Below are 19,883 nucleotides of genomic sequence, written 5' to 3'. Positions count from 1 at the left end.
AAAAGAAAGTTCCATACTAGGTAACATCACAGGCAAACTACTTAAAACCAAAGACAACAGTGAGATATCGCTTCGTACCTGTCAGAGTGGCTAACACACACACACACACACAACAACAACAACAACAACAAGAAATAATAACAACAACAACAACAAGAAATAATAAGTACTGACAAGGATTAGAGAAAAGGAAACATTTGTGCACTGTTAGTGGGATTATAAATTAGGGCAGCTACTATGAAAAGCAGTACGGAGTTCCTCAAAAAATTAAAACTAGGACTACCACATGATCCAGCAATTTCACTCCTGGGTATTTATCCAAAGAAAACAAAAACACTAGCTTGAAAAGATATGTGCACCCCTGTATTCATTATTTACAATAACCAAGACATGAAAGCAATCTGTACCCATGAATGGATAGAGAAAATATGATGTGGTGTATATATGTATACACACAATGGAATGTTATTCAGACATTGAAAAGAAGAAAATCTTGTCATCTGTGACAACATGAATGTACCTTGAGAGCATTATGCTCAGTGAAATACATCAGATAGAGCAGTGGTTCTCAACCTTCCTAATGCCGCGACCCTTTAACCCTTTTCGGTCCAACGTGGAGGCTGACTCGACAGACCAGGCGCTAGGAGCAGGTCCAACGTCAAGGCTGAGGTCGACACCGCAAACCGGTTCAACATTCAATCCCGTCAATTAATTTGGACCAGACTGTTCGAATTCCAAAAATAAAATTGGACTGCAAAGGGTTAATACAATTCCTCATGTTGTGGTGACCCCCAATTTCATTGTTACAAATTGAACATAATTAAAGCATAGTGATTAATCACAAAAACAGTATGTAATTATATATGTGTTTTTTGATGGTCTTAGGCAACCCCTGTGAAAGGGTCGTTCGACCCCCAAAGGGGTTGCGACCCACAGGTTGAGAACCACTGAGATAGAGCAAGACAAAAAGACTGCACTTATATGTAGAATCTAAAACCAAAAACAAAACTGAGCTCATAGATACAGAGAATAAACTGGTGGTTGCCAGAGTTAGCACGTGGGGGATGGGAAAGGGGTCAAAGGATATAAACATCCAGTTATAACGTACAGGCATGGTGACTATAGTTAATAATACTGCACTGCACATTTGAAAGTTCATGAGATAGTAAATTTTAAAAGTTATTGTTATTAAGAAAAAACAATTTTAACTATGGATGGTAACAGAAGTTTACTAGACTTATGGTGATCATTTTGAAATATATATAAGTATGGAATCATTATGTTGTACACCTGAAACTAAAAGCCTAAGCAAGCGACTGTTATGACAGAATGATTGGTTGCTATGCCATGCACTGACTACCAGGGGGAGGTGCTCAACGCAGGAGCTGCCCCAATTGCTGATGGGGCCTGTTGGCCAACCTTCTGGTCCCTCCCCGTGGCCAGCACGCCCCGATCGCTGGGACGGGGAACTGGGGGTGGGAGGCTGCGAAGGCCTACCCTTGCACAAATTTCATGCATCGAGCCTCTAGTAATAATATATACAATGAAATAATGATCAAACCAAAAATTGAAATATATATAAATTAAGATAAGGTCAGGGAAGTGTATTTCTATAGGAAGTCAATATAAATCTAAAAATGAAAAAGACAAAGACCTATAATAATCTCATTTAGAAATACAGAGAGATAACACAAAAGATATGTAATATAATAAAAGGCTAGATGGTGAGAAGAACTGCCTCTGTGAAGAATGATTGCAGGGCTGGAAGAATGGAACATGGATCTACTAATTTTCATTACAGGCCTGGTAGAGCAATGTGGCTTTTGAAACTCTGACCATGGATTATGTGTCTCTTCTTTCTTGATTTGTAGGAATTTTTTACACATTCAGGGTATAAATCCTCTAAGACTTACCTTTTCACTCATATATTGGTGTCATTTAAATGTAGTTACATTTATCAAATATTTTCCTTTATAGTTAGTACCTTTTGTGACCCAATTATGAAATCGCAGAATCAGCCTGGGTTAGGTTGCTGCTGGGGCACTGTCAGCCCCAAATCTGCTTCACCACACCCCTGACCCAGAAAGGTGGGAGGAGAGAGCCTGTGGGCGTCCAGGTCCTGGAGGCTGGGCCTGCAGGAGGGGCCTCGCAATCTGGGACCCTTTGGGGGATATTGGAGAGCCGGTTTCGGTCCAATCCCCGCAGGCCAGGCCGAGGGACCTCTCCAGTGCACGAATCCATGCACCGGGCCTCTAGTTAAAATATAAAAGCAACACACAGGCACATGGAAAAAATTTCATTACAGAAATATAAATTTCTCCCTCCCACATCAGTCCCACTATTAAGAGGTAACTACTTTAAAAAAATTGTTAATTAAATTTTTGAATAGGCAATGTAAACAGGCGATTACTTCCTGTTTGTTTCTTACCTTTCAAGAGGCTCTATTGTCTACACTAGCAAATTAAATATACATTCTTTGGTTCCTCCCTTCTTAAGCAAAACATAATGTTATGTAGACTGTCCTGCACTGCCTTCTTTTCTCTTACTATATCTTGAAGAAATTTCCAAATCTACACATAGATCTTCATTCCTTTTTCCTTTGCAACTTCCTTTCTTTCAAACAGGTGCAGAGTATTCCACTCCATGTACTACAGTTCAATAAGTCCTTCATTGACCTTACCATGACAGATGAAGAATTTAGTTTCATTGGTATCAGCTTCCCCTTCCTCCTGTTATATGCATTTATGTATTTTTTTCAAATCACTACCTTAAATTTAAATAATATACTTGTGTACATTTTTCTTTCACTTTAAAATGTGTGTGACTCATTATGTAAAACAAGAAAATAAATCTTTACATTTAGCTCCTTCTCTCAACATGACAGCTACACAATAACTTTACATTAGTACAATTTATAATATTTACCTTTACTTCCTATCAGTAATCCTACAACAGAGCCACAAACTCATAACACAAGGATCGGCTTAGGGTAAGATTAAAGAAGGAGCATATGATGGAATAAAAGTTCTCTCTCCAGTTTTTGTTATAAGCTATGAACAATGAATTAGCAAATGCAGAATCATCACCACTAGGGAAAAAACACTGTTAGGTTCCTGTAAGTTTCTTCAATATTTTCCTCAACCAATCAATATATACCTTGTTTTATATAGAAGTGCGTTGTTTAAAGATACCTTAAAATTTTTTTTATTTTATTGATTTCAGAGAGGAAGAGAGAGGGAGAGCTAGAAACACCAATGTTGAGAGAGAATCACTGATCTGCTGCCTCCTGCATGTGCCCCACTGGGGATCGAGCCCACAACAGAGCATGTGCACTGACGGGGAATCAAACCGTGGCCTCCTGTTTCATAGGTTGATGCTGAACTACTGAGCCACCAAGGCTGGGCTAAAGACACTTTTTTAATACATAGTGTCAATTCACTATAACTCGTGCCCAAATGAAGCTTATCATCTCGTATTCTCTCCCTCAGGCACTTCACAGTTTGTGCTTAGAACACTAGACAGCAGTACAGCATTACTACCCTTAGGGCTATTCTGAACAGCAAAACTACCAATAGGCACAAAAATGTGAAAAACATGGCACTAAGTAAACTGCGAAAAGAACATGGGCGCTGAAACACGTAGGCAGAATGTCACTTTGTTCAGCCTCAAGTAAAAACTTTCACCACTTTCCACATGTACAGGCCCTTGAGTGACCAGCAAAACCAATGGGAGAACTGATTTTAAGGTTACACATAAATTTTAGCAAATTTGCAATTACAGAATCCTTGAATAAAGAGAAATGACTATTGTGTATGTATGTATTTCTATCAAATCAAGCTTATAAATTATATTGTGCAAACTGGATAGCCTTGATCTTTTACACATATTTAAACAGTCAAAATCTAAGAGAAGTATATCAAAACCCCTCATTCTAACTGTACTTTAATAAATTCACAATGTGTTTTTAGGACTGTTTGACATATAGAAGTTTATAACTGTCATATCTTCTCTGTGAATTCTTAGTCCTTAAAAAAATCTTTGTATCATTTAGGCTTTTGGTTTTGAGAAATGTTTTGATATTCATTCATGCATTCAAAAATATTTACTAGTATTGAGGGCATTAGTAATGTTGACGATGCTGGGGTATAGCTGTGAAAAAAAGGCTTAAGTCCAATGCTCATGGGACTTACATTACTAGAAGGGAAACAGACCATAAACAAACATAAATATTTAGCATTATGTAAGGAACCAACAGTAATTTTTAAAAAATTAAGTGGAGCAAAGGATAGTGTGATACAGGTATCATTTTATGTAGAGTGGTTAGAGAAAGCCTCTCTGAAGAGGTGACATTTGAACAGAAATTTTAATTAAGTGAGGAAGAAGTGTGTTGGAGGCAACAGGCAAATAAACCAGTGTGGGTGCAGACGTGAGACAGTTATTAAATAGGGAAGTTAGTCTAGAACTAGATCAGAACGTCTTGTTAGGACACGATGAAGACATTTATTTTTATTTTAAATATCATGGGAAGTCTTTGGAAGATTCTGAGTTGGGGAGAAACTGATCTAAAATTTATATTTAATTCCACTTTCTTTTTCTTTATGATTACCTGAAATATTTTCTTTCCAGTTATTTCCAATCTCTGTCATTTTGGGGTAATGTTTCTTGTCAACAGCCTAGATTCTCATTTACTGTGGTAACATACTTTTGGAAGATAAATTTTTTTCAAAATAAAACATTGTAAAGAAAGGGGTAAGAGGGAAAAAACCCCTGGAGGAATACATACCAGTTTTTGAGAAAAAAGGAATACGTTAATGAGTATAGCGTGTCATCATAATACTAAAAACAGAAAATAAGTATCTTTAAAACATCAGAAAAAACTCCATTTATCCAATGGAAAGCAAGGAGTGAAGGGAATAAAAGTATAAATAAAAGGCATTAAACAATGGCAAAACTAAGTTAAAAAATAACATTATAATAAATGTAATGGACAAACGCACCCTTTAGGAGGTAAAAAGCTCATCTTCACTCAAAAAGACATGTTGTCTACAAGAAACACACTTAAAAAAAAGAAAGTAAAAATAAAATAGAAAAACAAATACCCAAGACAAAAATATATCAAAAGAAAGCTAAGAATGTAATCTTGAAATTTGAAAAAATGGTAGTCATGAAAACAACACAATAAGTAGATATATGCATGTAAAAAATATATAGCCTTAAAATACATGAAGTAAAACTACATAAATCGATAATCACAGCTAAAGATTTTAATACACTTCTCTCAGAAAAAGACAGACCAAGCTGAGAATATAGGAAAATATCTAAGGTCTGAACAAAGAGAATTAAAAGATATTAGATATGAACTGTTTATAAAACAAGGTATCTTTCAGGGATTGACATCACACAAACTATGTATTTTTTAAATGTAGTGCAAATTAGAAATCCATAAAAAATGAATAGCTCAAAATATCCCACATAAAATAACGCTTGTGTTAAAAAGAAAATTATGAAATATATAAATCTAAAAATTCAATTTACACAGTGGAATACTACGCAGCTGTAAGAAAAGATCTTTTATCCTTTGAGATAGCATGGAGAGGACCTGGAGAGTATTATGCTAAGTGAGATAAGCCAGTCAGAAAAAGACAAGTGTCACATGATCTCACTTATATGTAGAATCTAATGAACAAAATAAAATGATGAACAAAAAAGATCCAGAGACATTGAAGCAAGCAACAGACTGACATATTTCAGAGGGGGAGGGGGGAAGAGCAGGAAGAGATTAACTAATGAACTTACATGCATGTATGCACAGCCCATGGACAGACAGACAATAGTGTGGGGAAGGCCTAGGGAGGCGAAGGGGGTCAGTGGAGTGGGAAAAAGGGGGACATCTGTAATAGTTTCAACAATAAAAATAAATTTTAAAAAGGAAATATATAAATCTAAATAATATAACTGAGCTGATATTACTTCACACCCACTAGAATGGCTGAAATGAGAATCATAGCACTGAATGTTGGTAAGGATGTGGAACAATTAAAATTCTTATATGTACTGTTGATCACAGTAAAAAACTTTACAAATACTTTGGAAAAAATCTGTTTCTAATCGACATTAAAACATACTCCTACCCTACTCCACGCCTAAGTATTCTGTCAAGAGAAATGAAAATATATAGCCACAAAAAGACTTACATATTGAGGTTTATTTGTGTTGTTGCCGTTGAGTAGATCATTCTTTTTTGTTGTTGTATGGATATACCAGTTTGTTCTCTATTTGTAGAGTGATATTTGGATGTTTTCAAATTTTGCTTGTTATGAATAAGGTTGCTATAAATATTCTTGTGGTGGGGTTATACAATTGTATATATTTGTCAAAACTTATAGCAGAATTATGTAATAAAAAGGATTAATTTTACTACATGTAAATTATACTTTAATAAAAAACATGGGAGGATCTCATAACTGAACGCTTAAAATGTATTTGTTATAAATTATGTCTCTATGTAAGTAAATAAGCTAATGTATTTAACCCAGTTGCTGAAAGAAGAGCCACAGAGGAAAAACCCAAAGTAACAACTATGAAGACAAAAAGCAATGTGGAAAAAAACAGGTGAAACAGATTAAAACCAAAATCTGTTTCTTTGAAAGAGTCATTAGATTAGTCAGAGCTCTGACAAGAATGTATACAAGAAGGAGTATGAAAAAATAAACAGAAAGGAATTAACAAAGGAGGTTTAAAAAAAAAGTATTATAACTATACACTAATAGGTTTAAAAGCTTACATGAAATGGGTTAGTATGTAAACTAAATAGTATTTAAAATTTTAAATGGTAGTAAAAGACCTCCACTCCCAACAAATCCCAGGCCAAGATAATTTTACAGGTAAATGCCTCCCATCGTCCACTGTATATTTCCTATCATATAAGGATGTTAAAAAAAAATGAAAATAGTGAAAGGGGAAGCAGTTCATTTTATGGGGCTAGTGTGATACTGATTTATAAAACAGATAAGGTAAGATAATGACAATGTTCTGTATCTTGAGAGGGATGTGGATTACTTCAAGTATACACATTTGTCAAAACTCACTGAACTCTTCAGGTCTGTACATCTATTTCTTCTGTAAGCATACATACAAAAATCCTATATAATAAAAGCCTAATATGCAAATATACCAAACAGCGGAACAACAGGTCGCTATGATGCTCAATGCAGGAGCTGCCCCCTGGTTATCAGTGCACTCCCACAGGGGGAGCGCTGCCTAGCCAGAAGCCGAGCTCACGGATGGCAAACAGAGCGGTGGTGGAGAGAGCTTCTCCCGCCTCTGAGGCAGCACTAAGGAGCAATGAGCCGAGCAGTAAGGAGCAGCGAGCAAGCAGGCAGTAAGGAGCGAGGGGTCCCGGACTGCAAGAGGGTGCAGGTCAGGCTGAGGGGGACCCCCTCCCCCACCAGTGCACGAATCTTGTGCACTGGGCCTCTAGTCCTAAATAAAATAGTTAATCATGCATTAAGTCCAATAAATATATTTTTGAAAATAGTGTATCATAACCTAGAAGGGTTTATCCTAAAAATGCAAACAGGCTCAACATTTTTAAAAAATCTAACAATATAATTCACATAATAAAAGGAGAAAAATTTTACGTCTTTCAACCAAGAACAAAAAAAGGCCCTCATATAGTTCAACAATATTTATGATTTTTAAACAAACACAAACAAACAAACCTCTTAACTAACCAGGAATAGAAAAGCTCTCCTTTAATTTAGGCATGGTAATAGACACAAAACCTATAGCAAACATTACAGTTAATGGAGAAACATTATATTTTTCTTGAACAAGACAAAGTACTGAAGTTGATGACCACTACAAGGAATAAATATACTGTGGTGTAAGAAATAAAACTCATTTTTGGAACATTATTTATTTATTTATTTTTCGAAAAAACAACAGCAAGACTGTTACATACAAAAAAAAAAAAAAAAAAAAAAAAAAAAGACCAACCTATAAAAATCAAAAGCCTCTTGATAAGCAATAACTAATTACAAAATATAATAATAAATACTTCAGTCACAAAAACTTTAAAGTATTCAGGAATTAGACAGAAATTCCACAAAACTAGCCAAAAATTCCTAAGAACTACACTAAAGAAACAATAAATGTGGAGACATTTCATGTACTTAAATGGGACAAGCTAAACTTATAAAAATTCAGTATTCCCCAAATTAATCTATAAATTCAATGCATCCAAGATAAAAATTTCATTTAAATCATTTAAGGAAAAAGATACAAGTAAGCTATTATAGAAAAAGAATCCCTAAATGCTAACAAGCAAATGAAGAGATGCTCAATTTTATGAAGAAATGAAGGTCCATAATAACTAAATCAACTTTACAAAAGAAGATTGTGCGTGTGTGTGTGTGTGTGTGTGTGTGTGTGTGTGTGTAATGTGATACTGGTACTAGAAAACAGACAGAGCACTGGAACATAAGAGAAATTTCAGAGACAGATCGGTATATATATATGGCAACTTAATATATGATAAAGTTGGCATCACAAATCAGTGGAAAAATACAAATGATTTAAGAAGCATCCTATATAAAAAAAGCCTAATATGCAAACTGTTCGACCAGGAGTTCGACCGCTCACTATGACATGCACTGACCACAAGGGGTGGTGCAGAACATGGTGGGTGTCAGCAACACGGTGCTGGCAGCGGGCGGCAGTGGAGGCGCTGCCAACCCGGATGGGCCCTGACAAGAGCAGGACCGCAGCAGGATGGTAGAGCAGGTGAGTGGGTGGTGCCAGGCCAAGGAGGGTGCAAATGGGAGCCCAATCACCCTGCCAATTGCCACAGAGACGCGACTAGAGGCGGTGACGGGGGCCCCAGCCCCCATCGAACGCCCTGCAGATGGCGATCAGTGGCGGCAGCAGGGGGCAGGGCTGCCTGCCCTTCCACGCCAGACGCTCACACTTTGATCGCCAGCCAGGCCTAGGGACTGCATCCGTGCACAAATTTCATGCACTGGGCCTTTAGTTACTGATAAAAACTGGTTCACTACATGGAAAAAAATAAAACTGGATCCCTATCAACATTATATAAAAGGTGAGGCCAAATGGTCTAAAGAGCAAATATGACAGTAAAACTATAAAAGAAATAGAAGAAACTGTAGAATATCTTTGTGGAGCAGGGTTGGGGAAGAAGTATTTAACTTTTAGAATACCATCAGGATTCACTAGACCCAATTTTAGTTTTCAAGCTTCTTTGTCAAGCAGTTCTAACTATTTGTAAAGATTGCTATTTCAAGACTTTTATTCTTTCTTAGAGATCATCCAAAGAATGAAAATAAAATTTATTTTAAATAGAATAAAATGCTCAAAATAACTGGTGATATAAGGAAAGCAATGAGACATTATTTCATACCTATAAGACTACCAAAAATGATGAACCTGGATGATGCCGGTGAATATGAGATGTGGGGATATAAAAACACTCATGCACTCCACTCTGCTGAAAGTGCAAACTGGTTTTGTACAACTGTTCTGAATAGTAGTCTTGTACTATTTACTCCACCTAAGTCTACACATACCCTATGTTCTAGCAGTTCTGCTCTTGGGAATATACCCTAAAAAACTACTCACAAAGCTCCAAAAGAGAACAAGTACAAGAAATTCACTGCAGTGTGAGGCAGTGGGGAGTTGAAGACAACCTAATGTCTATCAGTGAAAAAGAAAAAGATACACTATTGAGTTTTTTGCTGTAGTCAGAAGCAGTGGATTAATGTACAGATAGGAATATGCATAAAAGGGACAAGAGAGAAACAGAGAATAAGAAAGGTAAAAATTATGTAACAGGAGAAAGATACTCCTTTTCACCACTGAAACCTAATATGCTGGATTATATCATAATGCCCTTGAAATGATACATATGCTATATAAGAAATATGGTTCATAAACACTGAATTTTTTTCTATACATTATAAAAATTATAGTAAGGAACTAGAGGCCTGGTGCACAAAATTCATGCATGGGTAGGGCCCCTAGGCGTGGCCGGCAATCAGGGCCAATCGGGGCCTTCCTTCGTTCCACACCACCCTCTGGTGGTCAGCACACATCATATTGAGTGGTCGACCTCCCAGTTGGTCAAACTCCTGAGGGGGACAATTTGCATATTAGCCTTTTATTATATAGGATATTTTTCTGTTAAGCATAAAATATATTTTAGACCATTTAATACAAGGAAAGAATGTCAAATACAGATTATAATTTCACTCACTTTAGCTCCAACACTGCAACTCCCAGTGCTCCCGGTGCTCCCAGTTGCAACTCCTGTAAATCTAGCTTCCAATAATTCTTGCCTTCTTGGATCCAGACTATGAAGCTCATCCATTACACCTAATAAGAAAATAAAGTACACACACAATATATACATATATCTTTAAATATAAACACAAAATACATATATGTGTTTAGTTGATATGTCACTAAACTTAATGAATTCTACAAAGAGATGAAAGAGACTTTATAATGTCCACTCTCATTTATCAAAACAACCTACAGTGGATTCTGAACAGTTCTAATTGCAATCCACATTAAGAAATATATTTTCCACCTAACTCAGATACATACATACATATTAAAAAATTCCACAAATACTTCTTACTGCAAACAGTGCACATCAATATTTTCTAGTCTATTCCAGTCTATTAAAAAAGAAAAACACTGGTTGTGAGCTATTAAATTGATTTCATGAAGTTTTTGTATAGTTGATAGTTTTGAATGTTTTCTGTTTCTATCAGGTAGATAAAAAACACACACATAAACAGATCAGTAAGGTAATATCTGTTATTAAACAAGCACCTTGAGAACGAAGGGGAGGAATTAACACCCTCATATAATTGCTACTATGCAGACTAAAGCACCACAAATTTTACCTAAAGTTCAATTAAACTCTTAAAAAACTCTTTTATCCATGCTTGCTAATTCTCTGCTGACATGAGTGCTTCTCAAAGGGAGCAAGAAGGGTATTATTACCCGAATCCAGAATCACATGTGGAACATTTTCAAATGATACTGGAGTCCTTCCACACACCCTGACAATCCTCTCCTAAAGATTAAGAATTATTCTTATAAACCTTATTTAAAGTTCCCTTCATTCCTTTCTTCTTCATTTGGGCAGAGAACTAGATGGATAATGACCATGCTTCCACATTTATTTGCTTTCCTGTATCTGAATGTCTTCCCTGTGTACTTCTTTTTCCATCTCAAACGGGTAATCTGCCTTTAAAAAGCTTCAAGCCTTCATTTTTTGCTTTTGACCCCATTCCTTCTAGATACCCAAGAGATCTTGCATGTGTCTGAATCCCATCTTGTGCACCTTTTCCCTCTTTGCCTCCTTAGGCCTTCATTTACATGTCTTTTTTTAAAAAAACACTTTCTTGCGCTGCCAGTGTGGCTCAGTGGTTGGGTGCTGACCTATGAACCAGGAGGTCACTGTTCAATTCCAGGCAGGGCACATGCTCGGGTTGCTGGCACAATTTCTAGTAGGGGGTGTGCAGGAGGTAGCTGATCAATGATTTTCTCTCATCACTGATATTTCTTTTTTTTTTTTTATTGCTAAAAGTATTACATATGTGCCCCCCCCCCCGAGCCCTTGACAATCCCCTGGCCTCCCTTACCCCCCAGTGTCTTATGTCCATTAGTTATGCTTATATACATGCATACAAGTCCTTCGGTTGATCTCTTACCCCCCTCCCTCCTGCCCCCAACCCTCCCCAGCCTTCCCGCTGCAGTTTGACAATCTGTTTGAGGCAGCTCTGCCTCTGTATCTATTATTGTTCAAAAGTTTGTAATGGTCTTTATTATCCATGAATGAGTGAGATCATGTGGTATTTTTCCTTCAGTGACTGGCTTATTTCACTTAGCATAATGCTCTCCAGTTCCATCCATGCTGTTGCAAATGGTAAGAGTTCCTTCTTTTTTACAGCAGCATAGCATTCCATTGTGTAGATGTACCAAGTTTTCTAATCCATTCATCTACTGATGGGCACTTAGGCTGTTTCCAAATCTTAGCTATGGTGAATTGTGCTGCTATGAACATATGGGTGCACATATCCTCTCTGATTGGTGTTTCTGGTTTCTTGGGATATATTCCTAGAAGTGGGATCACAGGGTCAAATGGGAGTTCCATTTCCAGTTTTTTGAGGAAACTCCATACTGTCTTCCATAGTGGCTGCACCAGTCGGCATTCCCACCAGCAGTGCACAAGTGTTCCTTTTTCTCCACATCCTCTCCAGCACTTGTCGTTTGTTGATTTGTTGATGATAGCCAGTCTGACAGGTGTGAGATGGTACCTCATTGTTGTTTTGATTTGCATCTCTCAAATGATTAGTGACTGTGAGCATGTTTTCATATGTCTCTTGGCTTTCTGAATGTCCTCTTTTGAAAGGTGTCTATTTAGATCCTTTGTCATCACTGGTATTTCTTTCTTTCCCCCCTCCCTTCCTCTCTGAAATAAAAAAGAATATATATATTTAAAAAACAGCCCTAACCGGTTTGGCTCAGTGGATAGAGCGTCAGCCTGCGGACTCAAAGGTCCCAGGTTCAATTCTGGTCAAGGGCATGTACCTTGGTTGCAGGCACATCCCCAGTAGGGAGTGTGCAGGAGGCAGCTGATCGATGTTTCTCTCTCATTGATGTTTCTAACTCTCTATCCCACTCCCTTCCTCTATGTAAAAAATCAATAAAACAAAACAAAACAAAACAAAACTACTTTCTCTTGAATTCTATGCTATTAATATAATTCTTTCCTTAAGTTGGTGATTTATAACTATAACCACCTTAGGTCTCTGGAATCTAATTTCTATTATAAGCATACTTCTGACAAAGTACTCTCACATACCACCAATGCTCCCACTTTTTTCTTACCCTGCTATTATATAAAAAATTGTTTACTATTCCTTTCGGGGGGGGGGGGGGGGTGATGTGATAAAAAAACACCTCTCAATCCTTGGTTTTTAAAAGACACATTCTAGTTTTCAGAATTCAACCATGTCTTTTTTCTGCTTCTCTGCTTGTTCTCTGTTAGCTATGAATACTACCAAGGGCCAATTCAGGGCTGTCTGCTCTCTTTTCATATCCCCTCACATTTCAAACTGATGATTCTCAAATGAAACACCTAGTATATGACAAGTTAGTCAAGTCTTAAGGTTGGCACTGGAAATAAAGCAGTAAAAGATAGACTGGCCTCAAAAAGCTTACAACTCAGAGATTTTACTATCAATTCTACCTTGCTACAGGATTATTTTGAAAACATCAAATTACATTTAAAAAATAATTATATAGTCGCTATAAATATTCTTGCACAATTACTTTTGTAAACAAATGCTTCATTTTAATACCGATGAGTAGGATGGATTATGAGGATGTTGCATATGAACTATTTAAGAAACTGCTAAAGTCTCCAAAGTGGTTGTACTATTTTACACTCCTGCGTAATTACCAATATTTGATGTTGACTTTTAAAAATCTTTATTATAGCAGTGTAAAGTGCTACTCAGCTTTGACTTTGATTTGCATTTCCTTGATTACTAATGACATTAGCACCTTTTCATGAGCTTACTGGCAATTTGTATATAACTTTACTGTTGATGTTGTTAAGAACACTGTCAAGTCCTCTGCCCAATTTTTTATTAGATTATTATTTATATGTGGGAATTATTTATGTATTCTAGTTATAAGTTATTGTCAGATCATTAATAGATGATAAGTAGATAGAAAAACAATTTCTCTAAGTCTCTAATATTTTTCCATTTTCTTTATTTTTTATTTATTTTTTATTTTTATTTTTTTAAATTAAATCTTTATTGTTCAGATTATTACATTTGTTCCTCTTTTTTCCCCCCATAACTCCCCTCCTTCCAGCTCCCACCCCACCCTCCACCCTCACTCCCCACCCACTGTGTTCATCCATAGGTGCATGATTTTTGTCCAGTCACTTCCCGCATCTCCCACACCCCTTTTTCCCCCAAGAATAGTCAGTCTATTCCCTTTCTATGTCCCTGATTCTATTATAATCACCAGTTCATTCTGTACATCAGGTTATTTATTCACTTGATTCTTAGATTCATTTGTTGATAGATGCATGTTTGTTGTTCATAATTTGTATCTTTACCTTTTTCTTCTTCTTCCTCTTCTTAAAGGATACCTTTCAGCATTTCATATAATACTGGTTTGGCGGTGATGAACTCCTTTAGCTTTTCCTTATCTGTGAAGCTCTTTATCTGACCTTCAATTCTGAATGATAGCTTTGCTGGATAAAGTAATCTTGGTTGTAGGTTCTTGGTATTCAGCACTTTGAATATTTCTTGCCATTCCCTTCTGGCCTGCAAAGTTTCTGTTGAGAAATCAGCTGACAGTCGTATGGGTATTCCCTTGTAGGTAATTGAGTCTCTTTCTCTTGCTGCTTTTAAGATTTTCTCTTTGTCTTTTGCTCTTGGCATTTTAATGATGATGTGTCTTGGTGTGGTCCTCTTTGGATTCCTTTTGTTTGGGGTTCTCTGCGCTTCTTGGACCTGTAAGTCCATTTCTTTCACCAGGTGGGGGAAGTTTTCTGCCATTATTTCTTGAAATAGGTTTTCAATATCTTGCTGTCTCTCATCTTCTGGCACTCCAATGACTCTGATATTAGACCGCTTAAAGCTGTCCCAGAGGCTCCTTACACTATCTTCACACTTTCGGATTCTTTTTTCATTTTGCTTTTCCAATTGGGTGTTTTTTGTCGAATCTTTGGTTTGATTATTGTACTCCTCTGGTCTGCTATTGGGTATAATATTCTTTATTTCAGTCCGTGTATGCTTACTTTCTAATTTCTTTATCGTAGCATCGAGGGTCTCATTAGTTTTCGTGAGGCTCTGCACAAATTTATGGCAAGCCCTCAAAATTGCGATTCTTAGCTCCATATCCTCCATTTCTGTCATGTTTTTTTGTCTCCGCATCTTTTATGCTTTCTTGGTGCACCCCCTTGTGGTCTCTGTGCGCAGTCTTGTTCTAGCCAAGCCTTAATTGTTGTAGTTAACACTAGAGGGATTTGACCCCCAGGCCGACTGGCTATAGGAATCAGCTGTGTGGAAAACGTCTGTCTTCTGGGGAGGCGCTAATCCAGCCTTTGCCTGAGGCGATCGGCAAATGGCTGTGCGCAGGTTTTGGGCAGGGCGGGATCAACAGGGCGGGCAGAGGGAGCAGTTATGGCCATGCTCAGTCCCGTTCCCAGAGGCTCTGCTTCTCAGAACCCCGGCAGCCGCTGCAAACCTCGGAGAGAAAGCTGCCCTCAGGTCCCAACTGATGCCGGATAATCCCGCTTCTCCCATTTGAGTCTGGGTCCCTAGATACTCGCCCGGATCTGGAGCCCAGAGTCTGAGACTCACTCCCGACAGAAAACGACAACCGCACCCTCAGCCACCAGCCCGCTTTGCGCGCGCACCTCGGTACCTTTGTATTTTCCACACTGCGCCGCCTCTGAGCCTCGATTTGCTGTTCTCTTTCCTTCTAGTTGTAGAGTCTCTCTTCAGCCAGCCTTCCTGTGGTTCTGGGTGATGTCCGTTCAGTCTTTTAGTTGTATTTTTGAAATGGTTGTTTGCGGCAGCGGTCTCCGGTGTTTACCTACGCCGCCATCTTGCCCAACTTCCAAAAGTCTTGAATGAAGAAACAATGCCTGCCCTTCAGAAACAGCAAGTCCTGAACAAATATATGCAAAACCGCAGCTAAAGAAAGCCCTTCAGGTGCAGAAGAAACAAACTTGCCTCGGAAATCACCTCCCCTGAAGGCGCTAGAGGACCTTAGTGTACTTGGTGTGTTCTTGGGCTATTTGCCCCTAAAATCTATTTTTCCATTTTCTTTATGCTGTTTTGATGAGCAGAAGTGTTTCATTTTGGTGAAATAAAGATTATCTAATTTTTCTATTTTGATTATTATTTTTCTATCCTAAGAAAATTTTGCATGCCCTAAAGTAAAAAAATAGCACCTTTATAAGTTTTGTTTTTCTGTTGAGGTCCACGATTCATCCTAAATTAATATTTGTATATGGTATGAGGTTAAGGATTTCCCCCAATGTATTTTTCCTATTTTATTACCATCATTCATTAAGAAACAAAACAAACAAAAACCAATAAGCAAAATTCTACTACACCAATAAATAGTCTTGGTGGCTCTGTCAGGTCAAAAATAGTAACAAGTATATGTTACTGGTCTACAGACAGACATATAAACCAAAGGAATAAAATAGAAAGCCCAGAAATAAACCCTCACATATATGATCAAATGATTTTCAACAAGTGCGCAAAGACCATTCAATGGGGAAAGGACAGTCAACAAAATTTTGTTGGGAAAACTGGATATCCACTTACAAAAATATTAAGTTGGACCCTTATCTTAATACCATATATAGAGGCTGGGCGGAAGATGGCGGCGTAGGTAAACACCGGAGACTGCCGCCGTGGACAACCACTTCAAAAATACAACTAAAAGTCGGAGCGGACATCAACCAGAACCACGGGAAGGCTGGCTGAGGAGAGTCTCTTCAACTAGAAGCAAAAACAACAGCATTCCGACGCTCAGCGGAGGCGCAGTGTGGAAAATTTAAAGGTACGGTGGTGAGGGTGCGCGCGCAAAGCGGGCTGGCGGCTGAGGGCGTGGTTGTCGTTTTCAATCAGGAGGGAGTCTCAGACTCTGGGCTACAGATCCGGGCGAGTCTCTAGGGACCCAGACTCAAACAGGAGAAGCGGGACTGTCTGGCTACGGCCCCTCCGAGGTTTGCAGCGGTTGTTGGGACCGAGAGGCAGAGCCCCTGGGGACGGACTGAGAGCGGCCATAGCTGCTCCCTCCCCCCGGCCTGTTGAGCCCGCCCCGCCCAGGCCCTGCGCACAACCATTTGCCGATCGCCTCAGGCAAGGGCTGGAATAACGCCTCCCCAGAAGACAGACGTTTCCCACAGCTGATTCCTACAGCCAGTCGGCCTGGAGGTCAAATCCCTCTAGTGTTAACTACAACAATTAAGGCTTGGCTAGAACAAGACTGCGCACAGAGACCACAAGGGGGGGCACCAAGAAAGAATATAAGATGCGGAGACAAAAAAACATGACAGAAATGGAAGATATGGAGCTAAGAATCGCAATTTTGAGGGCTTGCCATAAATTTGTGCAGAGCCTCACGAAAACTAATGAGACCCTCGATGCTACGATAAAGAAATTAGAAAGTAAGCATACACGGACTGAAATAAAGAATATTATACCCAATAGCAGACCAGAGGAGCACAAGAATCAAAACAAAGATTCGACAAAAAACACCCAATTGGAAAAGCAAAATGAAAAAAGAATCCGAAAGTGTGAAGATAGTGTAAGGAGCCTCTGGGACAGCTTTAAGCGGTCTAATATCAGAATTATCGGAGTGCCAGAAGATGAGAGACAGCAAGATATTGAAAACCTATTTCAAGAAATAATGGCAGAAAACTTCCCCCACCTGGAGAAAGAAATGGACTTACAGGTCCAAGAAGCGCAGAGAACCCCAAACAAAAGGAATCCAAAGAGGACCACACCAAGACACATCATCATTAAAATGCCAAGAGCAAAAGACAAAGAGAAAATCTTAAAAGCAGCAAGAGAAAGAGGCTCAATTACCTACAAGGGAATACCCGTACGACTGTCAGCTGATTTCTCAACAGAAACTTTGCAGGCCAGAAGGGAATGGCAAGAAATATTCAAAGTGCTGAATACCAAGAACCTATAACCAAGATTACTTTATCCAGCAAAGCTATCATTCAGAACTGAAGGTCAGATAAAGAGCTTCACAGATAAGGAAAAGCTAAAGGAGTTCATCACCGCCAAACCAGTATTATATGAAATGCTGAAAGGTATCCTTTAAGAAGAGGAAGAAGAAGAAAAAGGTAAAGATACAAATTATGAACAACAAACATGCATCTATCAACAAATGAATCTAAGAATCAAGTGAATAAATAACCTGATGTACAGAATGAACTGGTGATTATAATGAATCAGGGACATAGAAAGGGAATGGACTGACTATTCTTAGGGGAAAAGGGGTGTGGGAGATGCGGGAAGTGACTGGACAAAAATCATGCACCTATGGATGAACACAGTGGGTGGGGAGTGAGGGTGGAGGGTGGGGTGGGAGCTGGAAGGAGGGGAGTTATGGGGGGAAAAAAGAGGAACAAATGTAATAATCTGAACAATAAAGATAAAAAAAAAAAATACCATATATAAAAATTAACTGAAGCTCTGGCTGGTATGGCTCAGTGAATAGAGTATTGGCCCGAAGACTGAAGGGTATCAAATTTGATTCCCATCAAGGGCATGTACCTTGGTTGCAGGCTCGATTCCCAGCCCTGGTTGGTTGTGTGCAGGAGGCAACCAATCAATATGTCTCTTTCACATGGATGTTTCTGTGTGTCTCTCCCCCTCCCTTCTACTCTGTCTAAAAATCAATGGAAAAATACCCTCAGGTGAGAATTAACAACAACAGATAAATAAAATTAACTCAAAATGGATAAAATATTTAAGCACAAGACACAAAACTAAACATAAGACACAACTCTTAGAAGAAAACATAGGGGAAAACCTTAATGTAACAGGATTTGTCAATGATTTCTTGGATTTTGAAACCAAAAGCACAGGCAATAAAAGAAAAAATAGGTAAGTTGGACTTCATAAAAATTAGAAACTTCTGTGCATCCAATGACACCACCAAGAAAGTAAAAAAGCAGCTCAAAGGATGGGTGAAGATATCTGCAAATCAAATATCTCATAAAGGACTGATACGCAGAATGTATAAAGAAATCCTACAACTCAACAAGAAAACTAAAACCCAATTTTAAAATGGGCAAAGGACTTAAACAGACATTTCTCCAAAAAAGATATGCAACTGACCAATGAACACATAAAAGGCTCAATATCATTAATCATTAGGGAAATGCAAATCAGAACTACAATGAGATACCACTTTACAACCATTAGGATGGCTATTATAAAAAGAAAAAAAAAAGTGTGTTAGCTAGGATTTGGAGAAATTTGAACCCTTGTGCACTGCTGGAATGTAAACTGGTGCAGTTACGTGAAAAACTGTATGGCATCGCCTCAAAAAATAAAACGTAGAATTACCATATGATTTAGAAAGTCCACTTCTGAGTATAAATCTAGTAGAAGTGAAAGCAAGGAGCAGAACTGATATTTGTACATCTCATGTTGATAGCCGCATTATTCACAATAGCCAAAAGGGTGAAAGCAACTTTGTTCACAATGAATAAATAAATAGATAAAATGTGGTATATACACAAAATGGAATATTAGTCAGTGTTTCAAAATGAAGGAAATTTCCACACAGGCTGCAACACAGATGAACTTTGAAGATAGTAGTCTAAGTGAAGTAAGCCAGGCACAAAAGGACAAATAAGTACTGTCTGATTCCACTTATATGAGGTTCCTAGAGTACTCCAATTCACAGAAACTAAAAGTACAATGATGGCTGACAGAGACTGAGGGTAATGGTGGAATGGAAAGTTAGTGTTTAATGGATATAGCGTTTCAGTTGGGAAAGACAGAAGTTCTGGAGATAGATGTTGGTAATGGTAGTACAACTGAACCATACACCTAAAATTAGTTAACATGGTAAATTTTATATTATGTATATTTTACCACATTCTTAAATTGGACTTCATAAAAATTTTAACTTTGCTAGTTCAAAAGACATGGTTATAAAAATGAAAACGCAAACAAGAGACTAGGAAAACAATGTTTGCAAAATATATACTAGTATGTGCTATATTGCTATATACTATGTCTACTCCTTAGCTTGGTAATCGATTGATGGCCAAGAAATTT

The 19,883-nt window shown here is 38.0% G+C and overlaps 1 protein-coding gene across 2 annotated transcripts in view; it reads right to left on the bottom strand.

Moving 5' to 3' along the window:
• Positions 1-19,883, bottom strand: part of TLK1 (tousled like kinase 1) — a 159,879-nt gene that overhangs the window by 92,148 nt on the left and 47,848 nt on the right. For both annotated transcript variants that reach the window (XM_070422775.1, XM_070422776.1), the window contains exon 2: positions 10,271-10,389. In XM_070422775.1, coding sequence (XP_070278876.1) covers positions 10,271-10,389 — 119 coding nt within the window. The remainder of the gene's footprint in view (positions 1-10,270; positions 10,390-19,883) is intronic.

The sequence above is a fragment of the Myotis yumanensis genome, unplaced genomic scaffold, assembly GCF_028538775.1.
Source record: "Myotis yumanensis isolate MYYU_CA2020_CCGP unplaced genomic scaffold, mMyoYum1.0.hap1 SCAF_8, whole genome shotgun sequence".
Lineage (NCBI taxonomy): Eukaryota > Metazoa > Chordata > Mammalia > Chiroptera > Vespertilionidae > Myotis > Myotis yumanensis.
The sequence above is the reverse complement of the archived record's forward strand: the minus strand, read 5'-3'. Positions and strand labels throughout refer to the sequence as shown.